Source organism: Tachysurus vachellii, chromosome 6, assembly GCF_030014155.1.
Source record: "Tachysurus vachellii isolate PV-2020 chromosome 6, HZAU_Pvac_v1, whole genome shotgun sequence".
NCBI lineage: Eukaryota > Metazoa > Chordata > Actinopteri > Siluriformes > Bagridae > Tachysurus > Tachysurus vachellii.
In genome coordinates this window covers 3967171-3981188 of record NC_083465.1, presented here as the reverse complement: position 1 = coordinate 3981188, position 14018 = coordinate 3967171, and the positions used below count along the sequence as shown (strand labels likewise).

General features: G+C 35.7%; 1 protein-coding gene across 1 annotated transcript in view; it reads left to right on the top strand.

Annotated features, from left to right (window-relative positions):
• LOC132846967 (MAM domain-containing glycosylphosphatidylinositol anchor protein 1) overlaps positions 1 to 14018 on the top strand; it is a 187379-nt gene that overhangs the window by 168662 nt on the left and 4699 nt on the right. The window contains exon 17 of the mRNA XM_060871801.1: positions 7540 to 7645. Within this exon, the coding sequence (XP_060727784.1) occupies positions 7540 to 7645 (106 nt within the window). The remainder of the gene's footprint in view (positions 1 to 7539; positions 7646 to 14018) is intronic.

The window sequence follows — 14018 nt, the reverse complement described above, 5'->3', positions numbered from 1 at the left end:
TTTGCCCTCATAATAATAATAATAAAAATAATAATAATAATAATAATAATAATAATTATTATTATTATTTATTGACCTGCAGTTTTGATTGAAATAGCCTGGATTGTGCTGATTTCTAGAATATTCTCTGGGAATTGCAGTCTAGATACATATATACATGTGTATATATATACGTATATATATATACACATGTATATATTATGGATTAATCCTCAAAATATTGAAAATTAAATTTGAAAACTTAAACTCTGTCTTGAGGGGGCACGGTGGCTTATTGGTTAGCACGTTTGCCTCACACCTCCAGGGTCGGGGTTCGATTCCCGCCTCCGCCTTGTGTGTGTGGAGTTTGCATGTTCTCCCCGTGCCTCGGGGGTTTCCTCCGGGTACTCCGGTTTCCTCCCCCGGTCCAAAGACATGCATAGTAGGTTGATTGGCATCTCTGGAAAATTGTCCGTAGTGTGTGATTGCGTGAGTGAATGAGAGTGTGTGTGTGCTCTGCGATGGGTTGGCACTCCGTCCAGGGTGTATCCTGCCTTGATGCCCGATGACGCCTGAGATAGGCACAGGCTCCCCGTGACCCGAGGTAGTTCGGATAAGCGGTAGAAAATGAATGAATGAATGAATGAACTCTGTCTTGGAACGTTACCATAATAATGAGTTTTAGCAGCTACATCATTTCATATTAGATAACACCCATGTTTATATTTTTAAACACATATGAATAATGCCATAAAAATGGAACTTAATAAAACTGAATTAAGCAGCTACAGTGACTACATAGCTTTGCTTTATAATAGGTTCATCCTTTTATAATCCCTTTATCCTGAGTTTTTCTATTATTTTTTTTTTCTAGGTTTTCTTTTTCTAGGTCACATTTCCCCGAAATTAGTTAACATTATGCCGGTATATTTTTTTCTCATCTCAGTTTCAAAGTTATGAAACAGTCATAAGCAAAGTGCTTTAAGACCATAAGTCAAAATTGGCGTTAAAAAAAAACATTTATCATGAGGACCCCTTTTAAAAATGGTCTTGTAAATAAGTGGTTAAGCTATTGAATTGTTAATGCAGGGCAATTAACTTTGGAGTATTTAATGAAGGCTCCATAACTTGTAATAAACCTTTGGGCTCCTTAATATATAATATCCAGCATTGTGAAGACAGTAAACCAGTCCAGCATCCAGTTACAACAGGACAATGATTATAAGCAATCAGCAAAGTATGCAGCAGTTCCACTAGACAGGAAAAAGAATGTTCTCCCCTTTTTTCTCTTTTCTTTTTTTTTATAGTGAGATCCAAAATATAGTTAGGTAAAAAGACCCTTTTCAGGATTCTCCGTCACACCACAGTGTGCGTAAGGATCGATGGTAAAAGTCTGAGCCAGATTCCTCCTGATAAGAACAGCCGGGCAGCCGGTTTAATCTAGCCATCTCTCCCCCTCTGTCCATCCCATCTGTTTGTTCTCCCTGTTCCTTCGTTCCTCGCTGTGTTACTGTAAATGAATACAGACTCCAGTCATGTTTTCTTCCTTTCCGCTTAGCAGTGCCAGAAGAGAAGAGGTTCAGTAGGATAGCATACAGTGATACAGCAATCAGAAATTATTTTATACTTTACTTAATGTCATTTAGGAATAATTATAAAAAAAACCTGGGGGCAAGGGGGGGCATGGTGGCTTAGTGGTTAGCACGTTCAATATTTTGATTGGTCTGTGTGAATATATGATACATATTCATATATAAAACCTCTTGAGCTTGTTTATGCAGGAGCAAAATATTAAATTTTTCCACAGTTCAAAGCTTCTTTCCCTTTCGAACCCTCGCTGTGATGTCGAAACAGGTCTCGAATATGAAGCAGTAAATTAGCAGTATTTTTTTCTCCAAAGGAAGTCTATGGACTTTGTAAAGTAATGTGCATTAACGCTATGTTCTCAGCAAGAGCTTGATTTTCAGTTACACCTTCTAGAAAGAAACACTTCAGTCCACCAAGTGCAATTACATCATAGTAGATATGAGGCATAAAGAAAAACGATCTTTGGATTGATTATAGTAGTGTTTAGTAGTTTATATGGGATAGACAGGAGGTAAGAGATACACAATAGATGTGTATCTATATGTATCGTCCCAGTGACTGAATCCGAACGACCCATAATTCCACATCGTTGCCAATGTTCTTACATACTGTAATTCACCGAGTCTAATTACATGCATTTCAGTCTCCTTGTACATTTCATCCTAATTAGCGTCCCTTAAAATCTTCAAGACGGCCTATAAGTAGAACGTCAGAATTAAGTAATAAGGCGTGTCATGTCGTGGAACGTTTCAGTGTTACGAGTTGTCAGACATGCTTGTAGGAGGACCTTTACAATCTTAATGTCCTGTATACTGTAAAGCCGTCATGCTTCTATGTTATTTACATGGTCTTTCTTTTTAGTTCTTCACTTTAGGTCATTGGCTTTAGAGATAATTGCATAATACATGAATTATATATATATATATATATATATATATATATATATATATATATATATATATATATATATATATATATAGAGAGAGAGAGAGAGAGAGAGAGAGAGAGAGAGAGAGAGAGAGATATTCAAATTTTCCTACATTAATTAATGTATAATAATATCTACTTGTTATATATTAAAATTAAAAAAATTATAAAAAATATATAAAAATAAAAAAAAGGATTTTTATGAGCTGATTTCATAAAGCATGACAATTTAAATTTTATTTACTGTACTATGGAATGATATCAAATGGTTTAAATGCTTAATCTTTTTACATTTTATTTATTTATTTATTTATTTATTTATTTATTTACTTTTAAAGCCTAAAATCATGCTACCTAAATGTTTCATCAGAAAGATGTTCTGTCTTACTTAGTTAAAAAAAAAAAAAAAAAAAAAAAAAAAAAAGCATGCTGTGTTTTGCACCTTGTTGTTGTTGTGTCTGGCTCATGATTTTGTTGTGTATAAACTCAGGACTCTTAAAGCGTTCGAACAGAAGCTGCTCTAACAGACACACGGTGTGATGTGTCGGGATGGTTTGGATGCAGAAGGATGTTTGGGGTTAAGATTTAATGTTATGACTGAAAAAGAAGGAAAAAGTAAGACGCACAGCATTGTAGACGCAACAGTGTAGATTATAATAATAATAATAATAATAATAGTAAATCAATGGTTAAAGATTTCTTAAGTCAGGTAGGATTGAGTGTTAAAGCAGAAATTTCATCTGGATATTTGGCTAGATATAAAATTTAAAATAAGAAATTTTGCTGACTGGATATAAAATGTATTTATTTATTTATTTTTATTTTTATTAAGTAATATTCAAATAAATCTGAAAAGGAAAAAACAGCATTATTTTCCTTGCACCAGTAACTGCTTTAACTGGAATGTGCTTCTTGTGCACCTGGTATAATTATAAGGAACAAACACCACACTATTTTATTGGAGGTGTGGTAAGGAAGGCCATACGCTGACCTTCATCTCTCGTTCACCGCCTTGTTTGTATCTCTCCGTCGTCGTGTTTTTGTGAAGCTGGCTGCTTTCCAGCTCTCAAGCCCTGTGAGCTTCTCATCTGCACTTTGTCCATTAACCTCTTTCTCACCCTGTCTCTCTCGCGTGGTCATTTATTCATTCCCTTTCTAGCATCTTTCCTGTTTTTTTTTCCACTTTCTGTGTGTCTCATCTTTATTTTCTTTTCTTACTCCAGCGCTTTCTTTCCAGGATGGTCGCGTCATGTACACGAGGGATTTTCTGCGTTGCCACAACTAGGCCCTAACCTTCAGAAGCCACATGCTTTAATTAAAGCCTTTCTTTGTGTCTTAATACACACACACACACACACACATACACACACACACACGAATACACCAAGCCCACAAGAGATCCTATTAAAAATGCCAGCACATGTACCTTTATAAACGAAGCACACGCGAATCACAGCCTTTCAGGCATTAGCCTTGGGTCTGTAATAAAGACGTGTATTCGGCCTGAATAAGCTTTTTTCCTGTAATGAGCTACACGGCATTAAAGCATGCTAATCTCACTGTATCTGAATGTGCTAAGAATGAGAGAATAAATACATCCAAGGCAAAGCGCGATTGTTATGCTTGTTCGAGTTTTTCTCATCAAGCTGTGGATAGCAGTAAAGCCAAATGCTCTTTGAGTCTAGATGATTTTTATTTCATTTTATTTCTTTTCCTTCCCAGTATAACATTGTAATCGCTTATTATCATAGTGGGAATGGCTGTTTGTTAAGAGTAAATGCTGCAAAAATCTAAAGTCTAGGCTAGAAAGAAATCAGCACTAGTGACTCTTCTCGCTTCAGCATTCATTCTTGCTGCGATTTATTTATTTATTTATTTATTTATTTGGTTTATTTAAAAGTAGACATTTCAAGGTTGCTCTGAACATATTTCTCATGTTTGTGCTGAAATTCTACACTGAGGTTCAGTTCGTTCGTCTGAGATAGCCGTTCAGAAAATGGACACGACAGAAAGTGTGACGATGGTTTAATGTATTTTACAAAAGCAGATCATTTCGGTTTTTATTGTGAGCGAACCGTTTACAATTTCTAATGATATCTCCTTCTTTGCTGTACTGTACGTCCATCGATCCTGGATACATTTTACACGCAAGCACATTCGTCGACTCCCGAGGGTCGGTATGACGTCAGATATTTCACATATGGCACGTAATCTGATGTAGATCTTGTATTATAGTATACAAAGATAAAAAAAATAAAAATGATTTCACATCTAACAAGATGACAGGGTTAAAAGGGCAAACTTTGACAGCCATCTACTGAACAGATCAGCAGGGTTAGGAATAGTGTGTGTGTGTGTGTGTCTGTGTGTGTGTTAAGTGACAGAAAACAGAAAAGCTTTCTAACATCAGGTGACATTACATTTCACTGTTTGACGTTGCTCCTGTGTTTCTGTCTCTCATCCTTTTCTTTGGCCCGGTAGCCAATTAGCACAGAGAAAAGAGAGAGTGAGAGTGAGTGAGAGAGAGAGAGAGAGAGAGAGCTATTGGAGCTCTATTGGAGTAAAAGCATGTGATGTTCTCTCCATCACAGTATTTTCTTCTCATTTACTGATTCACAACATCATCCTGTTGAAAGAGACTTTGGTAGGGATTAAGGTAAGGGTCAGAATAATTTGGTGTGTGTGTGTGTGTGTGTGTTTAATTGGACTGGCTGGGAATATCACCAGTGTTTATGTGAAGAGTTTTCTCTTGTCCGGAGACTTGACCTTGCACTTGTCTGTTTCTTTTCTCTGTCTGGCATGAAGGGCTCTTAACAACACCAACTCTCAAAGAGCCTGACACTTCATTTACTTTTCTGAATACAGAAATATAGTAAATACACTAATCCCTGTCGTAGATCCTGTGTATCTCTACGTGCTGGAGGTCTTATTAGTTTTGTTTTTGAGAAAATGTTCATGTCACTTAGGAAAAGAAGTCAGGAATTATCCTGACGCACACACACACACACACACACACACACACACACACACACACACACACACCGTATTTACTGGAGCTTTTGAATTACATGGCATTTACTATGTTGTCATTCCCAACCGCTGCTTCGGTCACTTCAGACTGCACTGGCTCCACCCCCTAATTAGCATAATCACTATACAGCACACACTATAGAGTTCAGCCAATACAATGCACATTAACCTGAGTTCAGGGTCGAAGCTGTTCGGCGTCAGACGATCTCTGCTGGCGGAAAAATGTTTAAAGCTTCAGAGCTGTTTGAATAAAATAAATACAAAATCGCGTGTAGAGGGTTCATGTTAATTGTTATAATACAGAATGAAACAAAGCAAACTCTCTAAAAACCTGAAAAAGGTCCATAAACATTTTAGACGCACTCATTTATTTATGGTTTGGGAGTTTGGGAGAACTATCAAAGGAGGCTGTAACTGAACAGGCAAGAAATAAAATGGGGTGGGGGGGGGTGTAATTGGCTACTTTGATGATTCAACTATAAATGGACAAATAAATCAAATGGAAATCAATGAATGCATAAAGATGAAAATCTTACTAGGTAATGTTTTTTTTTTTTTTTTTTTTTTTTATGATGATTTTGTGTGGTGATGGCAACAGTTTCAGAGTTGTATTCAGAGACTGGATGTCAAAGTGGTGAAAACGCTCCACAATATGCTTTCAGGATCAACCAGATCAGACGCTACGTAAATGCAAAAGGAAGGTCCAGAAATGTGAAAGCAGACTTTCCATAAAAATCCCAGTGGTATTTGCTTTTCTTCTCTCTAATTCTTGAGCATTCAACGCGTCTGCTGAAGATTAGCGACAGAAAAAAAGCATCCTGTCCTGAAGACTTTGTCCTCAGATCATTCAGTACTGAATTGCTTCTGATCACATCCTGCTGTTTTTATCTTTCACTTTAAATCCTCCTGTTTGTTAACTCTTCCTTAATGTTTCAAATATGTACACTTTCCCTCGTAATGTTGCTTTTGTGTGCCTGGTATTTACATGCTAGGGTTTGTTCTACACCACAGGCCATTGGCTTGCTTTGACCTTTTTTCCCCCATAAACTCCATAACTCACTACTGCTTAGAGTCAATATGTTCAGACTTTTTATTCATACCACTAAAGCATGCAGAACTCTAATCTGAACGCACATCTAAATAAGCGGAAAGCGGTTTAGTAGCTGTTGTTAATAACAGACGCCCTCTCTATCTCCACGACAGTAAAAAACGTCACACGATTTTAAGTCGCAAAAGGATGGAATTCCACTGATAAACTGTCTCGGGTTAATCGAAAGTGTACAAAGCTGTCGTTCCTTTTTATCGATTCATTTGTTTTGCACAAGCATCCAGCTTGTGAGTAATGCAGCGTGATGGTGCAGAAACAAATTAGGCGTGTGTGTCTGTGAGTGTGTGATTAGGTGTGTATAGGAGACACACAGCTACACTCTTCAGTGCTAAAGTAATTAAGCCGTCAGTCAAAACCAAGACTGTGTGTGGGTGGGTGTGTGTGTGTGTGTATGTGTGTGGTGGGTGGGTGTGTGTGTTAACAGCCATATCATGCTTATTGTACGTAAGATAGATAGTCTTTTTAATCTATAACGTACACTGTATTATCTTCAAAGATGGCTTAAGCCCCGCCCACTTTGCTCAAAACCAAATAAATAATATAAGCCGTGTGTGTGTGTGTGTGTGTGTGTGTGTGTGTGTTCCTACACATTCCTACACATTCCTACACAAATCTAACATTTAAAATTTAAAAGTTATGTTAAATGTTAGATTTATGTTGCTCAAATGAATGGCATATAAAATCGTTTAATTAATATATATATATATATATATATATATATTTGTGATTAAATGATAAATAAAATTTTTTCAACAAACATTCGTAAACATGTCGCTGAACAATAAATAAGTAAAAAGGCAGTATTGTCTTGACTTAATCTTCAGAAAGACCAGTCGTAGTTAAGGTTTGTATTTGGAGTCCATATTGATCGAGTCGTACTATCTGTGTACTTTGATTTGACTTCCCAGGTGGTGTTCGAGGGGATCCGTGGTGATGGGTTCGAGGGCGACATCGCCGTCGACGATGTGTCCGTTACCAAAGGGAAGTGCAAGCAGGAGAAGCTTCCCGAAACAGGTCAGTTTCAGCTAGCGCTGAGATACGGAAACATTGCTCGTAATATTAACGGAATCTAAAACGAAAATATTTTCATCATAGTAAGTGTAAGTTTTTATTATAGAATTAATAAGGTTTAACTTCTAAAACTATTGATATAATGAATAACCGTCCAAACTGCTGTTATAGAAAACTTATCAATTAGTCCTTTCAGGATTGATTGATTGATTGATTTATATATATATTTATTTATTTAATGTGATTGTTCTGTCTAAAAAGCAGTTTACAACGTTTTTTTTTTATGTAAGTTACAAAGAATCACATTATAAAATATTCCATGGTTTACAGAAAACCTTTTTGAACATTTCTGATAGTTCATACATTTAAAAAAAAAAGTAAATCCTTGTTATGTTGTTAACCAGCACTATAGAATTTAGTATACAAAAGCAGAACTACGTAACGGACTTAAATTATTTGCTACGTGTTTACCATAAAACTGTATTTAACATGGATACATCAGCTAATCTTCTAAAAGCCTTTCTTATATACTTTTTCCTCAATTATTTTATTATTTTATTATTTATTTATGTTTTGGCTGTATTTATCTGGAGAGGATTAGCCGAGGATTGTCAAAAAAGACACAGATTTAAAAAAAAATTAAAACAGGAAATATAAATACACTATCGTTCAAAAGTTTGGGATCGCATGAAAATTTCCTTGTTTTCTATGTTTGAAAAATGTTTGCTAATCTAAGTTAATCATTTTATAAGGCTAATTGTTAGTTAGAAAACACCATTGTAATTGTGCTAGCATGGCTGAAAAAAGTAGCCTTCTTTAGGCTAGTTTGTTATCTGGTTATCTGGAGTCATGGGTTTGTTTTCATGCACAAAATTGGCCAGAAAGAAAGAAATTTCTTTCTTTTCATGGTACGAACGTATCTTAGCGTTAGTAAGTGATCCCAAAAGCTTTGAACGGTAGCAGGGCTCTCAAGTTTTGAAGACAGGCAAGCGTGACATCTCGAACACCCCCCCATTTAAAACAGTTCGGCTCAAGTCCAGCTATTTTTAGGGTCATGATTGTTTCGTTTTGAGGTTTTGTTCAAACCGACAATCGAAAATACCCTCGCTAACGAATGTTTTTTTTTCATTTGTTGTTGTGTTAAATCTTACCCAGATAGTGTTATTTTCTGATTGGCTATTGTGTAGCCTCCTTTTTTTTTTTTTCTTTTTTTTTTGTTTGGCTGATAAGTGTCAGGCTCGACTAAGCGGTGCGATGCATTTTGGGCGCTGCGGAATATTAAATATATGATAAATAGTCAAAAAGTTTTTCTGCGTGAGAAATACGATGTGTGACGGGAGAGTGTGAGAAAAGACCCAAATGCATGACTGTCACTCTCAATGCGTGACACTGCCCTGCGGTAGTATATGGAATTAAATAGACTTAAGATTACGTAGACTTAATAGTACCTAATTCATTTAAATACGTAAATATGTACGTAATTTAATAGTCTTTATAGTACTAAAACGACGGTATTAAATACGTACATATTTACGTATTTAATTTAATATGTACGTAATTTTATAGTCTTTATAGTACTAAAACGACGGTATTAAATACACTTTAATAGAACGGACATAGACTGAAACTTCCACTACATATTCTACTTATTTCCTCAAATGAACATCACAAGGCAAGCGTGCACCTGAACGGAAAGGCCTAAAGAGAACAAAACATCTTTATTCAAAAAATTTTTCTTTTTCTGGGAAAAATCCAGAAAAATCCGCAAAAATCCGTTTTGCTGCCAGGAAATCTTGTGGAAACTAGAAGTGAAAAAACTGATGCCTGGCACAGCGCTGGTGTCTCTGTAGCTTCCCTCTCTCCAGTTAGGCCCCTGTGGCACGGCGGAGGACGAGGATGAGCATGAGCACTCCTCCTGAGCAAATACGGGCACGATGACAGGAAAAAAAAACCCTGCGCCAAAATGCTGAAAGAAAGCAGGCGACAGTCCAGAGCGCCATTGTCTCCTATTATCCTCATACAGCAACTCAGATGAACATGATGGGACTGTTTATTAATGTGAGAAGATAAATTGGATTGCATTGATCCGGTAGACTCGCTACAGAGTGACGCCGACACGATGTTCAGTATAATTTCATTCTATTCATTCGTTTTAAAAAATATATATCGTCGCTGTCAGGCGGAATCCTCGTATCTCCAAAACCGTTATTTATTTTTCAGGAAATTAAAAAAATTAAAAAAAAATTAAAAGTACCTTATCTGCAGTGCACAGGGTTTAGACTGCGTTGCAGTGGATTGTCTTGCGCTAAATTCCTGTCCTCAGACGAGCACCAGAACTAGCAGGGGTCAAGATTTTTTTTTCTTTGAGCCCAGTGTTTTGAAGACATTTACCTCAGAAGACGTGTTGATTCGTTGCGACTCTTCTTGAGCAGAAATATGCCGCGAAGCTCTCCCGCGGAGTGAGGAAGAGGTGGACAGTTGAAGTGTCCAATGGAGTTATGAGATTTGCGCTCAAGCTATTTTCAAGACTTTAGATTGGTTAATAACTTGTAAAAATAACAGACCCACGTGGGGACTGACCAATAGCATCGATATGTGAAAAAATATGAAATTGACAAAATTTGGACATACGAGGTTTCCGCCCAACATCGACGATATATAATTTTTATATTGCATCCATAATTCTGCTATATGAAACATGAGGGTTTTTTTTTTAATTTTGAGGATAAATACAAACAATATCCAGACTGACTCATCGATCCTTGGATCTTGTCTCTGCATCCATAAAGTTAGAATATCCCAAAATCAAACTCAAACACAATTCATATTTATATAAAGGAGGATGTGTATAAGCAATATATATGAGGCTGAAGGTAATGTATTTTGGCTACTACTGTTGCCCACAAGTGGTGAACTACAAGCAACACAAGGGACTTGGGGTATGTTAGTGTGAGCGTAAGGTTAGGTGCAAATCCACATTGTGGTGGGGATTTGTACAGAAGCTGTTTTTGGGATTTTCTTGTGAGACCTTCCACAGAACCAAGAAGGTGCAAAAGCTTCATCAGAAGCAAAAAACAGTTCATGATCTTTTTCTTGTCCATTTTCACGAGTCAGACTCATAAGGATGGATGAAACAGGGCTTTAATAAAGAAAAGTCACAAAAATACGAACAGGCAAAAGTATTGGGACGGCTAATAACAGGCACGGCGAAAACGCATTAGGGAACTTGGCAGAAGTAAATAGAAGTTCACAACAATAAACAAACAGTATTATAACCTCATACACCTAAGGTCTAAAGAAATACCTCAAAGTGAGAAAATGAAACTAGAGTGCTTATATAATAAGGAAACCAAACAAATGAACAGAAGTAATAACGATTAAAAGACTAGTGACTGTGAACGTAGGAGTGCAGACGGTTGCTGCAAGCATCTGCTAAACATACCGACTGTATAATCTTTAGCAACTCTTTTTTTTTTTTTTTTTTTTTTTTTTTTTGCACAGCACAAGCAAAATGGTTTGGATTAATATTTCAAATATCCATTATTTTTACATCTTATATGATTTCATTGGCTAGCGAGTTCAGGTTGTGAAAAAAAAAAGGCACGGTAATTCCATCCTTGCTGGATTTGTTTGCATCCAGCAAGGGAATATACACTCTATAGAAATCCATTCAACGCATCCTTGTAATTCTGTATAATGTAAAATTTCATATCAGTATACACCTTGTACCTGTGGATTGAACTGTTTGAACAGAGTTGATACTCATTCTGTCCATAATAGTTTTGACTCTTTGACTCTTGGATTTTTTTATTTATTTTTGGGATGTCTTTAACCCGTTGACTGTTAGCATTGACAAGAAATGTCACTTCTTTTTTTTTACGGTAAAAAATTTCACAAAAAAAAGATTTCTTTAGTAATGTGTTCAGCTGAATTCTATCCTATTTCTTTTTTTTTTTTTAATTTTATTTCTTTTTATGTTTTATTTTTTAATTTTTGAATATGTAATTGCACCAATTTGCTCATAAAAAATATTGTGAGTATTATATATATATATATATATATATATATATATATATATATATATATATATATATATATATATATAAACATTTTGGGAGTCACCGTGAGTGACTTCTGTTTAAAAACAAAAAAAAAAACCCATAACATACTGGATTTGACCGCAATTGGTCGAACCAATGAAATTTCATTCAATGATCAATGCCAACTTTTTTTTTTTGTTTGTTTTTACTGTTCATTGTAAGCAATGGAATAAAAATACTCTTCATATCAATTTCATATTTCAAGCCACAGAATGCAGTATGTGAGCGTTATTAAAAAAAATAAGAAGAAAATAGAAACGCTTAATGCAATTCGGCCGGGAAGCTGAGGAGCAATAAACCTTTGGAAAATTGGCCAAATGCATTTTTTACCATATGAGTTCTTTTTCATTGGCTGTAGTAAAGTGTGTGTGTGTGGACCAATCAGAGATGGAAATTTAAGCCGTATTAGATGTTTTAGACTGCCTTCCCTTTTTAGTATTATTATTATTATTATTATTATTATTATTATTATTATTATTATTATTTAAAAAAAGGGAAGGGAAGAGACGAAGATACGCAAGTCGTCACTCAGTTATTAAAATCACAATCTGAGGACTGACTCCAGGATCTGCTGCCTGTTTGTTTGTTGTGTAAAATTACACTTCAAAAAAAGTCCAATTTTTGTCTTTGTGTGTATGTGTGTGTTCCTGAACAAGCTCCGGCTCTTGTGCAGAGAAAAAGACTGTTTTTTGCCTTTAGTATGTAAAATTTACTCGGAGGTAGATAAACATCGCTGAACAAGAGACGTTAAAGGAATAAAAGATTCTAAAAGGGTATCATATCACCTTCTCAACAAGCCACAGCATAATAGTGTTTTTATTCTGAAACAGTTTGCTACAAGTTCCATCTTCCTTTATTAATCTTTCCTCATGACTCCAATTCTATTGTATTCTATTGTTCTGTTCTGTTTCGTCTGTTATCTATCATTCTATTCTGTTTTATTCTGTTTCATTCTGTTCTGTTCCGTTCTATTCCATTCTGCTTTATTATTGTTATGTCATGAGTTTACAGTATGTCTCATCTGGTTTCATTCTATTCTATTCTACTTTATTCTATTTTATTCTAGTCGTGTCTAGTTTAGTCTAGTCTAATCTCTTGAGGTTCTGTCCAGCCCTGTTCTGTTATGTGTCATCTGTTGTGTTCTATCCTGTTGTGTTTTATTAGAAGCGTTTCTGTCCTTTTCTATGTTCTGTTCCATTTAAGTGTGTTGTGTTCTATTCTGTTCAGTTCTATTCTCAGCTACGGTTGCTTCTGCTGTATCTTCCTTTATTAGCTCTTTCCCAATGACTTCTGTTTTGTTCTGTTTTACTGTTGTTTTCTATTGTCTCATTCTATTCAGTGTTGCCAGATTGGACTAAAGATTTCCAGCCCAACTACAGCTTAAAACCCGCCCATTTCAAAAAATACCAGCCCAAAATACATACTGTTATAGAATAAAACACACAATTTTTTTTCCTTATTAAACAACCAGACTAACAATTCGCACAGTGGAGAGCACCAGGCTCGCCCCAAGTATATCCAGTGCATCTTTTTTTTTTTTTTTAAAATATAAATGATAATTTTAATAAAACACAAGGTCTACATCGGAAACCTCAGAAGGGGACAACATTTTTTATTGTTCTGTTAAGTTTTTATACTTGGTGCACAGCGCAATTTGTGTTTTTTTGTATCAGCATGCTCTTTCAAATCATTTACAGTAACTGCTCTCGTTTCTGATTGACAGTATTTACAAAATGCCTTTGTATCATCGCCTACCACAGGTGTAATCCATGTTTTTAAAGACGGGTCGCTCTCCCATTCCTTTCTGTAGGACTTTTTATATTTACCCCACTTTGGCATGATGATGATGATGAATGATGATCACTGATGATGATAATGCAGTTTTGACGATATAACGAATTAGCCTACAACAACCCGCCAATCAAGCTTGAAGTCTGATTGGACAGGATTCCCCTGAACCTTATTGGCTAACCTGAACCATACCTAATTTAAACGTCATCCTACATTATATAATTTATTTTATAGTTAGTTTTTATTAAAAAATAATAAAGAATACTGTTTATAGTCAAAAATAAAAACCCTCCTGTTGCATCAAAAACCAGCCCAAATTTTAAAGACCCGCCCAATGCAAATTTTAAAGACCCGCCCAATCTGTTGTGTTTGGCCCTGTTCTGTTATGTGGCATTCTGTTTTGTTCTCATCTGTTGTGTTTTATTATATTGGTTTCTGTCCTGTTCTGTTCCATTCAAGTTGGTTGTGTTCTATTCTCTTCGGTT